The sequence below is a fragment of the Psammomys obesus genome, unplaced genomic scaffold (genome assembly GCF_907164565.1).
Source record: "Psammomys obesus unplaced genomic scaffold, mPsaObe1.curated_primary_1811, whole genome shotgun sequence".
Lineage (NCBI taxonomy): Eukaryota > Metazoa > Chordata > Mammalia > Rodentia > Muridae > Psammomys > Psammomys obesus.
The window spans coordinates 13,465,904-13,481,135 of NW_026585580.1; the positions used below are offsets into that span (position 1 = coordinate 13,465,904).

The following is a 15,232-nucleotide window of genomic DNA, read 5'->3' on the forward strand; positions in this document are numbered from 1 at the left end:
AGGCCCGGCGCCCGGGCGGCCGGCGATGGTGACACATGCGGCGGCGGCGCGCCGGCGGCAGGACCATGGTTGAGCGCGCCAGCAAGTTCGTGCTGGTGGTGGCGGGCTCGGCGTGCTTCATGCTCATCCTGTACCAGTACGCGGGCCCGGGGCTGAGCCTGGGCGCGCCCGGGGGCCGCGCGCCCCCCGACGACCTGGATCTCTTCCCCACGCCGGACCCCCATTACGAGAAAAAGTACTACTTCCCCGTGCGCGAGCTGGAGCGCTCGCTGCGCTTCGACATGAAGGGCGACGACGTGATCGTCTTCCTGCACATCCAGAAGACCGGCGGCACCACCTTCGGCCGCCACCTAGTGCAGAACGTGCGCCTCGAGGTGCCCTGCGACTGCCGGCCGGGCCAGAAGAAGTGCACCTGCTATCGGCCCAACCGCCGCGAGACGTGGCTCTTCTCTCGCTTCTCCACGGGCTGGAGCTGCGGGCTGCACGCAGACTGGACCGAACTCACCAACTGTGTGCCCGGTGTGCTGGACCGCCGCGACCCAGCAGGTCTGCGATCGCCCAGGTGAGCGCCCGCTGCGGGCCGGTGTGATGGCGGGGTTGGGGGGGGGGGGTCCCTAAAGCCCGGGCCACATCTGTACTTCTTGCTCTCTTGGGGCTGCTTCCGACCTCCCGGATCCCATCTCCTCTGTCCCCTGCAGCTGCCACTCCTGACCTCTGATCCCTCCCTTCACCCCCTGTACTGTGCCTGTCCTCACCACTGGCCTGGCTGCGCAGTGCCCTGACTTCCTCTTGGGTCACCGCCCGCTGCCCTCTGACCACCTCATCTGGGGTGCACTGCTGGCTAGCCTGAGACTAAGGGTCCAGCCTTGGGTCTAGAAGCAGAACAGGTGTGCTTCTGTGTGTATGTGTGGCCGGTCCTGGCTAGTACCGAAAGTGGAGCAAGAGAAATGAGGTCCCTCTCTCCCTGCACCTGTGCTATCTGCAGGCCCTCTGGTGCCTGCCAGCCTGGGGAGGAGCTGCCTGGAAAGGGGTGGGCTCTGTCTGCCGGTGTGTGCAGGTAGAACAAAGGCCCGTGTGACCCGGGCTGAAGGCGGGGAGGAGGCAGCACCACCTGGCCACGTCTGCCACAAAAGTGGAACAAAAGCCTCCGGTGGGGGACTGCCTTCCCTAGAAACCTATCTTCAGCCAGACCAGGGATAGCTGAGGCAGTTACGGCTACTTTTGCAGCCAGGGACCTTCCAGCAAGGCCCTTCACTCTCCTTGCCTGGGGTGCGGGTGGGGGCTGAGAAGGTTGGGCTAGCCCCTCTGGAAGCACTTTGTAAAGTTGCAATCTGTCCATTGTCGTCCTCTTCCTGAGGCGCTCACTGGTCCTTCTGGGATCATCTCCCCCATCCCACCCCACCCCTGGAAGCACCAGGAATTAGGGCTTCTTGCCTGCCTTTGTTTCTCTTCCGTATTCACTGTAGGACTGAATTTACAGAGGAGCTGGGAAGTGGGTGTGGGCAAGTCTTGACTGATGTCGCTTATTTCTTTGGTACTCTTGGGGGAGGAGGGTGCTGGCGTCCTGGTGGTGTTAGGACCTTTCAGGGTCCAGCCAGCCTGGAGCTGTTTGCAGTGCTTACAGTCCCAAGTCTGTATTTCCCAAACTGTCAGAACACTGGCACGCTAGAGTTAGGTGAAAGATCTACTTTCTTTCCCCGTACCCACTTCCCCACACCCTCGGCAGTTCCCGGTCTCAGTGGAGGTGTTCCAGGGCCCTAACCTGGACCCAGACGCCCCTTTCCAGACCCTGGAAACTGCTTCCTGGCCACTTTAGCTCTGCTGTGCCACATACAGGTTTCAGGTACAGAACCCATCCCAATGGTTCAGCCTTGGGCTGTTTGGAGCTGGACTGGCCATAGCAGCTGCCCGCTCACTGACCAATCAAGGCCGTGGGTGCCCAGTGTTCGGCACACCCCAGCAGGCACAGGGAGGCCCTCTCTGTCTGCAGGATGCGGGACTTGAAACGGTGGACACCCTGTTTATAGGAGGTCCAGGCAAACCATGCACGCTGCTCCAAGCTGCAGGGAGACCGGAGCTTTGGCGTGAACCTGCCCCGAGCGGGTGACGTTGGCCACAGATTGTCGCCAGGGTTCCCAGGATTAAGGACCCCAGGGCCCCCCTCGGCTAGGGTTATCCCAGAGCACAGACCCATGTGGCTAAATGGCTGTGAAGGAAAGGAATAGGGGATGTGGTTGGTCCCAGATGCTGTGCCCAGGCCTCCACTGCCTGCAGAGAGTGGGTGTGTGTATGAGGGGTGGGTGGGAATTAAAGATGAAAAATGCTGTGTGGACTGCTAACCCCCAGCCAGGAAGTTGCTGACTCAACTATAGTGGGCTAGGTGGGGGAGGGGCCTCTAGGGCCCTTGGTTCTAAAGCCTCTAACTGTGCCACTCTTCTACCTTGGTTTCTTTTCTAGGCACTAGGTATATTCACACACACACACACACACACACAGACCTAGGAGACTTTTATGCATTGACCTCCTGGCTGCACAGTTCCCCAGCTGAGCCCTGTCTTGGGCAAGAGCTGTACTCCAATCTTCCCAGGGACCTGTCAGGGTTGGGGCAGAGCCTGTGCTGGCAGGGTGGCTGCTTTTGAGCCAGCACTGTCACCTTTAAGGCCTGTTCCCTCTCCAGACTCCTTGAGAACTGGGAGGGGTGGGTCTTCTCTCTGCCCTCAGGGTTACGGTCGGTCTTGGACAAATGACTCTGGCCAGCTCCCAGCCTCCCCAAGGCACATCTGCCTGTGGCTGTTCTGAACTGGGCACACATTTGGGTGACTAATGGGGCTGGACACGCCTTCCTAGGTACAGCATCTCTTGGTCCTTCCTGCCTTGGCAGGGTAGCAGGTGTGTGAGCGGAGTATGGCCTCTGTCTCCTACAGATGTCTCACGTCTGCTAGCATAAGCCTGTGTGCCTACACAGCCGGTCCGCAGAGGCTGCCCTGGGCCAGATGGAGCTACCAAGGACCGCCGGCACCTGGGCCAGCTCTAGTCTGCCTTGTGACTCCCTGGGTCAGAGTCCTTCCTCGTGGACACAGCAGGGCCGTGGGGGCCAGTGAAGGCCACGCTTGGTGCCTCTGGGCTCGGTTTGGTGACTTCGTTAGTGGCTGGGGGTGGGAGGTTTAGAGGCCGTGCTGGGGTAGCACCATAGGGAGTGAGAGGAGGGGTCTGGCATTATAGTAAGAGGCCTTGAGTCTCTCTCAAGTGCGCCCTTCTGTAGTGATGGTTCTCTGCGACTGAGCGTCATGAAGAACTCAGTCTGTGACAGCTGCAGTCGGGGCCCTCTGCGTGCCGGTCCTTCGCTGCCAGGCAGTGGGAATTGCTTCACCTCTGTGAGGAATGACTGCCGAGTGGACACTCCTGTGTGCAAATACTTCCCATAGCTTCGATGTCCTTTGGCAATTCCTCTGAGTAGAGCATGTGAAGGCTTCACAGCGCTGGAGAGCAGCCACGTTAGCTTACTTCTGGGGACGCCCTTGCTTGGCGCACCCTTCCGGCCTGCTACCTCGCTAGGGTCACAGCCGTGGTTTTAAAAAGTTTCATGGGCTAGGAACGTAGCTCACGAGGAAGGGTGCTAGCTCAGCATGCAGGAGGCCCTAGGTCCAGTCCCCAGTACCACATCAAACCAGACATGAAGGTGTACCCCTCTGCTTTCAGCACTCCAGGGAATGGGGTGGGGGGGTCAGAGGTCAGGTCATTCTTGGCTATATAGTACATTCCAAAACTGTTAGTACATTTCGCTTATTGTGGGGCGTGTGTGTCCATGTGTGTGTGTGTACAAACCTGCCATGGACATGCACCAGAGCTTCCTTCCTTCCACCATGTGGGTCCAGGTGATCAAGTCGCCAGGTTTCCTGACAAGCACCATTTATCTGCTGAACCGTCCATCTGACTGGTCCCCCAAAGTTTTTTGTTTTGTTTTTTAGTGAGCAAAAAGTACTTACCTTGTGTTTTCTAGTGCAAAGCCCTACCCTACTCATACCACTGAGGTGGCATGGCCTTGTAGGGAACAGGACATGGCTGTGTCCTGTCATCCCAGTTTGCCTCTCCACCTGCCTAGAGAGGTCTACAGCAGGGGTCAGAGGGCAGACTGAGGTGCTGGGGGCGGGGCAGCACGTGTCCCCAGGTGGCTCTTGGTGGTGATCTCAGTGGCTTGCTGGGAGTTCTGTCCCTAGGGGGATGATTTTGAGGTTTGGGCCTTTAAGAGGTGGAGCCTAAATGTCTGGTTATCTGAGGACACCTTCCTGAAGAGGGATGGGGAGATCCCAGCTAGTTCTTGAAAGAGTGGATCTGGGCCTTTCCGTGGTTGCTCTGTGACTTTCTGTCCAGCCACGTGCTCTCTCCACACGTGGTCCCGCCACGATGTTATCTCTGTACCATAAGGCCGTCGCTAAGTTTGAGCTGCTCCTGGCGTCATGTCCTTAAAGCCCTAAGAGCTCAGTCAGTAAACTTTGCTTTGGAAAGACCAGCCCCCAGATTTCATTACAGTAACGGGGAGCGGTATGAGGCAGTCCTCAATGCCCCATAAAGCAAGTGTGTGAAGACAGGCCCCTTTAAACTGGTCGGCGTGTCTAAGCCTGGAAGTCCTGGGCAGCATTGGGATATCTGCCCATCCGGAGCTCAGTGCCTCAGCCACCTGTCTGCTGGCTCCTGCCCCAGGGGGAATGATTGTCCCCAGGTAAGAAAAGCAGCCATAGATTGAGGCCATGTGAGCTTTCCATCCCTGGACAGAAATGTGCAACTGTACATGAAACTGTGTCATCAGGCTTACTAGAAACCATTGACAGCCTCCAGCCGTAGCAGCAGGGCAGGAATCAAGCCATGTCCTCTTGGCTCTGAAAAGGGAACGGATGGTCAGCGGACACCGGCCCTGACGGCCCAGGGAAGCTTCTAGTGGCCTGTGGTTCGTTAGTGCCAGGCTGCCCACTCCATCACGCATCCTGGGAAGGGGAGACCAGTTAAGAGGCAGTGCTGTGGGGATGTGACTCTGTCTGCTTGGCACTTAACACACTGAGTGGGGAAGCCAGAAGCCAGATGCCTTCCCGATCTTCCTCTGTTGTCTCCAATGCAAAGGACATGAGAGATGTTTCCGGAGCAGACACGGAGCCGCAGAGAGAGTGGGAAGGGGCTGTCACCAGGGTCCCCCACTCATCTAGTGGCTTTGAAAAGAGGCTGTGCTTTGCAGAACAGTTAGAGTGAAGGGCAGGTCAGTTCATCAGGCCTGGCTCCAAGCCGAAGCTTTGAGAAGTCCCGCTCAGGCCCTCCCGGCCTACTGAATAGACTGTGCAGAGGGGATGAGGACCTCTGTCCCTCCTTTCAGGACCCATCATCAAGGCCACATGACATGTCCCTAAGTGTCTGCCATCTTTGAAGACTTTTTTTCCCCGTGGGGAAACTTAGTTGCCTTTTTCTCTCCCAAGCAAGACTTTGTTATTTTGCTTTTGTGTTGAAGGGAGAGTGTGTTAGACTGTGGGCAATGAGCTCAAGACACAGTGACAGGCAGGGTGTGTGTGGTGCCAGCAGGAAATCATCTGGGCAGCAGCTAAGGTGCAGGCATGTGGCCCAAAGCTGGTGACAAGGATGAATAGGAGCAGGAGCCATACCTGGAGATAGCCCGAGTAGAGAGAGATAGCCCAAGTGTTAGCGTCTCCTGTGCCTTAGAATTCAGGCCTGTCCTTTGCTGACTGTGGAACTTCTGGCCTTGTTTGTCCCTGAACAAAATGCCCCTTCCTGCTTTGCTATTGTCCCAACTCCCCAGAGTACAGGGTCCGTCACTTGGCAGAAACGGCATGTACATTTCCACACACAGGAGAGAGCGAACAGCCAGTCGCTCCTGACCTCTGACCCAAAGCAAAGGCTCTCCAGCTTCCAGGAAGTTTCCACTGAAGACAGTTCACCTGGCTTCAGTCTTGGTGGAAGCCGGGGCCTGGCAAACCTGTTTTGGATAAGCCTTCTTCCCTCTGCCTGTGAGGCCAGGCCCTTTCTGTGGGCACTGGAGCTTGGCTAGGGGCACAGCCCTCCAGCAGCCCTTTCCTGCCACACACCTATTCATCCATAAAACTCGTCACGTTGAGGAAGCTTCTGTGCCCTCTGTGGTCCGCTCGTGCTCCGCCTGAGGTGCCATCCAGGCAATTGGACCATTGAGAGGCTCCACCCGGGCTCCCAGTTACCCAGTTACTCATTCATGGATTCACTGAGCCATAGACTTTGGCCTGGTGAGCCTGTCGCAGGAAACAAAACCAAGTTCCAGGAATGTTCAAATCCTCTCTACACACAGGGCTTAGGTGCCTGGGGTGGGAACACACAGTAGCCTGCCTGTCTGCCTGGTTGTCCATGTTCTAGGGGCATAAGTTAAGTGGGGTTCCAGAGCTGAACCCCAAAGCAGGAGAGAGCCTCTGAGCTGGCCTCTTCTTCCTTGTGACCGGAGCCCATGACTCCAGGGCTCAGCGGACACATCTCCATCTTTATTATAGAGATGTCCGTCCTTCTTTGGGGTCTATGAAGGGCAGGTGACCTTGAGATGCCTCCGGCTGAAGCCTGGAGCCGTGGCCACTCATGACCACTTGAGTTCCACAGTCCACCAGCAGAGAGGGCCCAGCTCCCCATCTGGACAGCAGGCTGTCTTTGGTACCGTGGTGGGCACTGCTGAGTGGCCTTGCACATACACACAGGTCTTTGGAGAGAAGCCATTCCCCACATTCCAGCATCTGGTCCAGCTCTGCAGGCCATGAGCCGAGCAACTGCCTTTGTTTGTTTACATGGAGAATGTTAAAAGGCCCAGCAGCAGGACATCAGAACAAATCAGTAGTTGTCTGGAAAGATATTAAACTGGGAACTAATGGTTTTCAGAACTTTAAAGCACAGAGGTCAGTGGCCAAGTCATCTACCCCACCCCCCAGGTCATAAGCAGGTGTAGGACACTTCCCTCAACGGCAGGCCTCTGCCTTCAGAGGTCAGGCTGCTCCCGCATAGGGCCCTCTACCAGTTAGCCAGGCCACTCCTCAGAAAGCAAGCTTGCCACAGGGATGCTGCTGTGCGTGCATCTGCAGTCGGAACAGTGTAGGGACTAGCTTGGCTGCTCCCTGCCTGGACCACTCAAGGCCTCATTCTCTGTTTTCAGCTTACGCCCTCATGGAATGGTGAGAGTCTAGAGCCCAACAGCCCAACTCAGTCTAGTGGGGCAGATAAAGACAGGAGCTGCTCTGGCTACCCAACAGCCAGGAAGCCAGCTGGGGAGACAGGAGAGCAGGAGCTGGGGCCACAGACATCTACAGAACCCCACTGAGGTGACAGCAGGGGAGTGAGGGCTCAGGCTTAAAGCTGGTCCAACCACATACAGTCCCAGCTTGGCCTTTTGTGACTTTATGAATCTGCAACATGGGCAGAGAAGTTTCTCCTTCTGTAAATGGTCACCTTAACTGCCTGCAAAAGGGCTAGAGACCAGGGCCTGCACATACAGTTCCCCCAGGGTCCTGTTTCTTTGAGAGGTTACAATGAATGCTGCCACTTCCAGGGGACAGAGACGAGGGACGTGCAGAGCTGGCTCTTGACCTTACTCCATGAACTGGTGCGATCTGAGGCCAACAGCTAAAGCCTAGGCAGGGCCGTGTGATGTATTCCAGGTTGTCCTTGAACTCCCGTATGTAGCGGAAGGTGATCTTGAGCTGATGTCCTGCCTGCGTAGAGGCAAGCACCGCCATGCATGGTTTATTCTGTGTTGTGGATGGACCTCAGGCCTCAGCATGCTGGGCAAGTACTGTCAGCTGAGCTACATCCCCCAGCCCAAATGTGGTGACAAGGCATTGAGAGCCTGGTGTCCGTGGACTGACCCCCCCCCACTTCCTCTGTTCCTCTGAGACGCCTGAAGGACCTACAGGGAGGGAAGGGGCCGGAGCAGGAAGGGTGAACATGCCATGCGGTGCGCTCCTTGGAATGTGGCTTTGGGTCAAGCCCAGGCTCTGATCACCCACACAGGAGCCCACAAGGATGCAGTGAAGAGCCTGGGGGTACATCTGCCGCTACTCCCTTGTAGGCCCAAGGTGGAGCCTCCCCACAGCGGCCCAGCCTGCTGTCTGCTGTTTCATGATTCTCCTGTCTTTTTTACTGTCTGAGCAGCACCACACTGCGCTGTTTCAATGTCACAAACTTTCTAGGCCCTGAATGCGGCTGCACCTGGCCATCTGCAGCCTGCTGCCTGTACCCATCCTTATTCCGTCTCTGAGATGTCATGGCTGGTCCATGACACGCATGTTTAATCTACCCCCTCCCAATTGAGCCCCATGGCTGTCTAGACACGGCTCCCATTTTCCGGCTTTGTTCTGTAAGCAGCCTAGGGGGAGATTCATTTCATGTTGGCTGCCACAGTGGAGCTTATTAAAACTGCGCCTGTCTGTGGTCCTGTCTGCCCCATCCGGTGAGGCAGGGTTCTCCATTCTCAGAACAGACTTAGGCGTGTGGTTTATCTGCCCGGGAATAAGCCCTGGTGGCCTTGGGGCTGTTGGACTGTGTTGGCTGTCGAGGCTTTCTCTGCCTGGACCTGTTTGTGCATTTGGCCTTGGTTTCTCTGTGTGGAGTTGTTGATCCTCTCCCTGTTGTTTGGTAGGGTCCTCTGTGTGCCTTAGGGCCTAGTTCCATGAGTGATCTGCCCAGCAGATGCCAACGCCTACATGCCTGTCCACCTTTCTGTGGCTCCAGGCTTGTGGTGAACCTGGGCACCCACAGTAGTTAGAATGCAAGTTGGCCCAGGCATCCTGTGTCCTGTCCCTGTGACCACGTGAGGAAAGGGTATGCCTGCTGACCTCTGAACCCCTCTGGGACCTTGCTGATAGAGGCAGTCTCAGTCAGAGGCCTAGGTGGCCGAGGGAGTGGACAGATGGCTGTCTTATTACTGTCCCTGCAGCAGCATGGATACCCCAAGGCTGCCTTGGGGTACTCAGGAGGGCCCAGATACACAAGCTGAGCCCAGGGAGGCCGGGTGAGTCCACAGGGTCTCCTCCTGCAGACCTCACTTATCAGGGTCTCAGAGAGAAACTGGAGCTGCTTGAAAAACCCAGGCTCCATCTCTAGGCATGGGAAAGTGTTACCCACAGCCTGACCAGGACCTTGGACACCTCTTGTCTGTATCCGGTACCTGGCCCTACTCCCCTCCCCATCCATAGTCAGCACCATCTGCTACAGCCAGACCACACACACACACACACACACACACACACACACACACACACCCTGAATGATGCTGCTTTGTGGGCGAAGCACCTAGCACTGCCCTCTCAGAACGGGAGGAACGGGAGCTTATCATGGGATGCCCACACACGTTGAGCTCCAGCCTCCGAGGCCTCACCCCCACCAGCCTGGGACAAGAGAGCCTGACAGAGTGGGCCCCCTGACTCCCTTCCTGACTGAGAATTCAAATGCTTCGGGGTTTTGCAGAGCCCAAGGGACAAATTGCTTCTAGCTCATGGGCAGCAAAGGAAAGCGTCTCCCTCCGAGTCAGTGCTAAAACTCCCATGTAAATATTTACCTCTCTGGAGCTTTGGTGTCCTTGGGAAATAGGGACTGGAGACATTGAGTTTTGGTTTTGGCGTCACCATGGTGAGAAGCGAGATGGATGTCCTATCAAGCAGGGAAATTGAGAGTGTAGGGTATAGTATGAGCCTTCCTGAATCCTAGACCTCCGGGAAAGCTTTGTTACAATCACTGCTGGAAATGGAGCACTCGGAGAAAGTGCCAGAGGATGGCACTACAGGGGAACCAAGACTTTGCCAGGTGCCAGGACAGATGGTAACTATGACCCACTACAACCCTCACTCTTACCAGGCTTTCTCAATTCAGCCCTCATCATTAGGGGCCCTATTCCACAGATAGCCAACTGAGGGGCAGAGAGCCTAAATAAATTGTCACATGAGGTCATCCATGGTAGAGCTGCAAGCTTATGGCTCCAAAGTCCCCTAATCCCTCTCCTCCTCTCCTACCCCTCCCCAGTGACAGGCAACAAGGTAGCCCTCCTATCAGGGGATCTAAGAGTATGGCTCATGCCAGGGTCTTGGGCCTACCAAGCTATCTTTCTGTAATGGGGCAAATGTGGCTGGTCATGGTGGGGCCTGGGATAATGTGGAGGGTCTGGGTGGAGATCCCAGAGTGACTACCAAGTTCCTACAGAGTCCAGCTGAATGAACAGTTGCCCCAGGTCATTATGTGTGGCATGACGGCTCCCCAGAGATCAAGCTTAGGGGGATGGAGTGAGCAGACGCCTTCCCTAGTTATCCAGAGGCCCTTTTAAGTGCAATTCTTGTATTTTTGTGTTGTTTTTATGTGTATGGCACGTATGTTTCTGTGTGAGCGTGTGCCAAGTATGTGTGGGTAGCTTCAGAGGCCAGAAGAAGGCCGTGGGTCCCCTGGATCTAGGGTTACAGGTGGTTGTGAATCACCCACTGTGGAACCGAACCCGGGTCCTCTGCAAGAGCAGCAAAGGCTCGTAAGTGCTGAGCTCTCTCCAGCCTCTAATTTAGTCTGTTTGAGGGCCGCATGTAGGACAACTTGTAGGAGTGGTTCCCTCCTTCCACCATGTGGGGTTCCAGGAGTCAAACTAGGTGGCCAGGCTGGGTGGAAAGTTTCTTTACCTGCTGAGTCACCTCGGTAGCCTGAGTGAGGTTTCTGTTGGAAAGAGGGGCCATGCCCAGGCAGGAGAGAATTGGCCCCAGCCAGGGTGCGTTATAGCTCTTATTTGTGAACAAAGACTTGGGTGGCCATGCCCAACTCAGCCTGGAGGGGCTTGGGCTTCCTCAGGCCATCTTCGTTCTTGTGACAGGCGGCTGGGCAGGTGTGGATTGTTTTGCTCATGAAAGTCCAGGCATGCTTGCCAGCCCTCCTCCTGAACTCTGAGAGGGTTCACTGCCTCTCCCATCAAGCTGCGTATAGCCATCAGGAAGTTGAGGCCCATAAGGACAGGTTTATGCGTTTGCTTTCCTGGAAGCTGGGCTGGCAACATGCCCAGCAGAAATGCAGCTTCTGTAGGGGACAACCAGCTGCTTTTAGTCACATGGGTAGAAGGCAGGAGTGGGGCCAATAGGCCATTTGAAGCAGAAGCACATCTCATACCCAAAACTCTGAGGGAGGCGGCTTGGAAAGGGACCTGGCAGTCGTACACAAAATACGAATCAGGCCACCAGCCTCGGAGGATCCAGAGCCCACCTCAGCAGTCTGGGATTGCCGTGTTTCGTAGAGTTTTTAAAGGGGCAGAACTGAGCAGGGAGAGGGGAGAAGATTTATTAGAACATCTGGGCAGGCAACATCAGACCTTGTGCGTGCTGGAGAGGCTAAGAGCCTAGTAGCCCAGCTGCTGCTGAGTCCAAGAGGTGGATGCCTCTGAAGGCCTAGAGCAGTCCTGGAGCATCCCCAGTCATCAGTCTGTGCTGGAACCAAAACAGGCTGGCGGCTGACGTCAGTGGAGAACGGCAGCGACTCCGGGTGCACATAACCCTTGGCCAAGGAGTGAAGGCAGACCAAACAGCTAGGCTTTCCCCTCCGGCCTCTGTACATCTCAGCCGTCACTGGGAGGTGGTGGGATAGTGGTCCTCCCCCAGTTCCTGGAAGTGCTTTCAGAGGCCTACCCGGAGATGTCTCTTAGGCGACTCCAGATGCAGTCGAAACAGTCAGCGCAGGTATCCTCCGGCTCAGTCCCAATCGCAGACCGAACCCGCTCTTGCCTCACAGGTTTCTCACGTTCTCACGGCTGTTCAGCGGACTTGAGGAGCAGAGGCCACGCAGCCGGGGCCCTGGGATCCCCCCTACGCTGCAGCATCCTCCCTGTTCCCTACACTGTTTATCTACAAGTGTTTATCCGCAAGCAGCGTGAGATCTTGGCACAGGCTCCCAGACAAGAAACTGTGTACTTGGAAGTTTGAACCAGAGCTGACTGCTCAGCCGAGCAGGCCCCTGTCACCCACCCTCATTCTCTGTATCCCACCCTACCCTGCCACTGCTAGTCACGTGTCCCCTGGCCCATTCCCCCGTGTCTTTTGCTGGCCAAGATGGGACCATGTGTGTGTGTGTGTGTGTGTGTGTGTGCGCGCGCGCGCACGCGTGGTCTCAACTCAGCACTGCTTTGCAGAGTGCAGCAGACAGGTGGAGGGAGGGTGCTGTTCCCTATCCTTGTGATATATCACAGGAAGTTTGTCAGGTCCATAGGAAGGGTTGCCATAGAGACACAGGGTGATGATGCCCTCCCTGTAGGGAGTGGTACTTGGTTGTAAGAAAGGGAACAGCGGACCACCTCTTGAGGAGATAGATGCTGAGCTGTTACAGTGGGGTCCTCTGGCAGAACTGGACATCTGTGCACAGCTGCTACACTGCCAGGCTTCAAGGCCTCAGCTGGGACACGGCCATCCTCCGTGCAACCTCTGAGGCTCATATCCCAGCTGCAGGCAGGAAAGCCACCCAGAGTTGAGGACTCATCATGATCCCAAGCTGGAAGATGTTCTAGCCCACAGTCTTTCCAGAGGCCTGTGCTAACATCTGTTTCCAAGGCTGTCCCTGAGGCATGCTGTACTTTCACAGGCTGTGGTAGGTGCTTAATTTTATACTTCCCCCACAAGTACCTGTGCTTAGAACAACAGTGGGCTCTGCCCTGAGGCCTCATGGTCCTCTTCTCTGTCATCATACGCAAGAAGAGATCAAACTATTGGAAGGCTGGACCTGGCCAGCAGAGTCCCCAAAGGGTGGCTACACTAATTCTCCAGAGAAACAAAACCCATAGGATACAGGGAGGGAGGCTGTTGAAAGTGGACTTATGGGAATTAGCTCACATGGTCATGGAGGCTGCATTCTTTCAAGACGTTCTCTGCAAGCCGGAAATCCAGAGACACCATGGCTCAGTCTATGTCTGAGGGCCTCTGAACCCGGCAGACACTGATAACCTGAGGTGATGATGTGCTGAAGAGCCCATACCCACCCCTGCTGTGCCGCTTCCTGTGCAGAGCCCTTGGCTGTTCTCGTGGTACCTGCCCACGCTCAGGGAGAGAGCCTTCCTTAGACCCCTGACTCCAGTGCCAGGCGTGCTTTCCCAGCCCTCCAGGAGCCCTTAGTGCAGACAGGTGACACACGAAGTTAGTCATCGTGGTGCCCTTTGACACGGTACAGAAAACCAGATGCAATGTGAAAGACCCAGTCAAAATGACCACCATGCCCAGGTCCCTACTTGATGTCCCGAAAGGCCAGGCTGGGCACTGCAGAACCATCGGACATTGTTGTCATGGTTAGCAGGTAACAAATATGTACCCAACAAGGCTGACCAAATTACCCCCACTGTGGATGGAGGCCCAAGCATCCAGGCCCCAAGAGGAGAGAGCTGGGTAGCCACAGGAGGCAGAACACCTCAAAGGGCTGGGCCCAGCTAGGCCTACCCTTCCTTAAGCTGTGTGTTAGGAGAGGGAGGCCGGTACCCCGGTGTCTCCTGCCAGCCATGTTCCTCATTCCAGGCTGCTTGCTGCTACTTACACACCACCACCAGCTCTTGGCCACAAACAGGATTCCACACCCCGAGCCCTAGCAAAGGTGAAATAAGACCAGCTGTCAGCGCAATACAGATGTTCCCACAGATCCACTCGGGCTGCCTGCGGCTTCGCCGCGCTCTGCCAGTGGAGTTAAGTTCTGTCACATTGTTGGTTCTGTCCACACCCCTGGCTAAGAAAAGCACATTAAATTGGGGCTGGCTTACAGCTTCAGAGGGTTAGTCCGTTATCATGACGGGAAGCATGGCGGCATCCAGGCAGACAGACTTGGTGCTGGGGAGCTCTGCATCTTGATCTGCAGTCAGCAGAAGAACTGCCACACTAGGCCTAGCTTGAGCATAGGACACCTCAAAGCCCGCCTCCACAGTGACACCCCTCCTCCATCAAGCCACACCGACTCCTAACAGTGCCACTCCCTATGGGCCAAGCATTCAAAACACATGAGTCTGTGAGGGCCGTTCCTGCTCAGAGCACTGGCAATAAGGTTTCAAATTCACTCTGTAGAATATGGCTATCTGGTTCTCCCATCTCTTTCCCTATAGAATGATCTTGGCATTTTTATTAGATTAGTGTGTGTGTGTGTGTGTGTGTGTGTGTGTGTGTGTGTGTGTCCGCAAAGTACTTATATGTAAGTACTTGTTTCAAGGACTCCTTGTGTTCCATCTCTGTCTTTATGCCCTGATTACCACCATGTTCTAGTAAGTTTAGGAATGTGTGTCCTTTGCCTTTGCTCTTTACGACATACTTTGGTTATTTGCGATCTCTTCCATAAGACTCCTAAGATGAGCTCTGTATACATGGAAAATATTTCGTCGTTCTTAGAGGTATAACATCCTGTAGATCTGGTTAGGTCCTAAATTATCAACATGAGGATCCTTGCAGCTCTCTGTGTCAGTTTTTCATTTCTTTCATTCGTGTACCGTCTTCAGCATACAAATCTTTCACCTCCATGGTTAGCTTACCTTTAATGCTGCTGTAAATGTAGTTGTTTTGTTAATTTCCCTTTCAGATTGTTTATTGCTAGTATATACAGCTGATTTTTAAATTTATGTCCTACAACATTGCCAAGTTAATTAGTTTTGATTTTCTCTCCCCTCCCGCTGTTTGGGGTCTTACCCACATAAAATCGTTCCTCTACAAACAGAACTTTGCCTCTTCCTGTTTGGATGGCTCTTATTCCTTTTTCTTGCCTATTTCTGGGATCTCTACTTCTAGGATTCTGTTGACTAGAAAGGGCAAGTTGGCCACCTTTGTTTTGTTCCCATGGCCCTGAGCCCTTTCCCAGCAGCCATCCCTCTCCCTAGCTGGTTGCTAACAGTCCCAGAAGCCAGTACTCAGCCACATACAGGGCTTAACTTCCCATACTGGTAGCCTGAGCCCACCCTCATGTCTTGCTTGTCCTCGCAGTGGGGAAGGGCTGCCGAAGTCCTGGGCCGCTGACCTGGACACAGCCTACAGCCAGGTTCCAGGCCGTGGGAGTCAGTTTGCATGACCAAAGGCAGCCACGCCCCTGTGGGTGGGAACCGCTACCGGGCCGGAGGACCCTAGGGCCCCTGGAGGGGTGGTGGCCACAGTGGGCTATCCAAGCCTCTACACAGGTTGTGATTGTTGTTTTGCCCTTCTTTGTGAGAAGACTGTGTGTGTGTGTGTGTGTGTGTGTGTGTGTGTGTGTGTGTGTGTGT

At 55.2% G+C, this 15,232-nt stretch overlaps 1 protein-coding gene across 1 annotated transcript in view; it reads left to right on the forward strand.

Annotated features, from left to right (window-relative positions):
- The first annotated feature begins 6 nt into the window (after nucleotides 1–6).
- Hs6st1 (heparan sulfate 6-O-sulfotransferase 1) overlaps nucleotides 7–15,232 on the forward strand; it is a 36,393-nt gene continuing 21,167 nt past the window's right edge. The window contains exon 1 of the mRNA XM_055606671.1: nucleotides 7–562. Within this exon, the coding sequence (XP_055462646.1) occupies nucleotides 36–562 (527 nt within the window). The 5' untranslated portion in view covers nucleotides 7–35. The remainder of the gene's footprint in view (nucleotides 563–15,232) is intronic.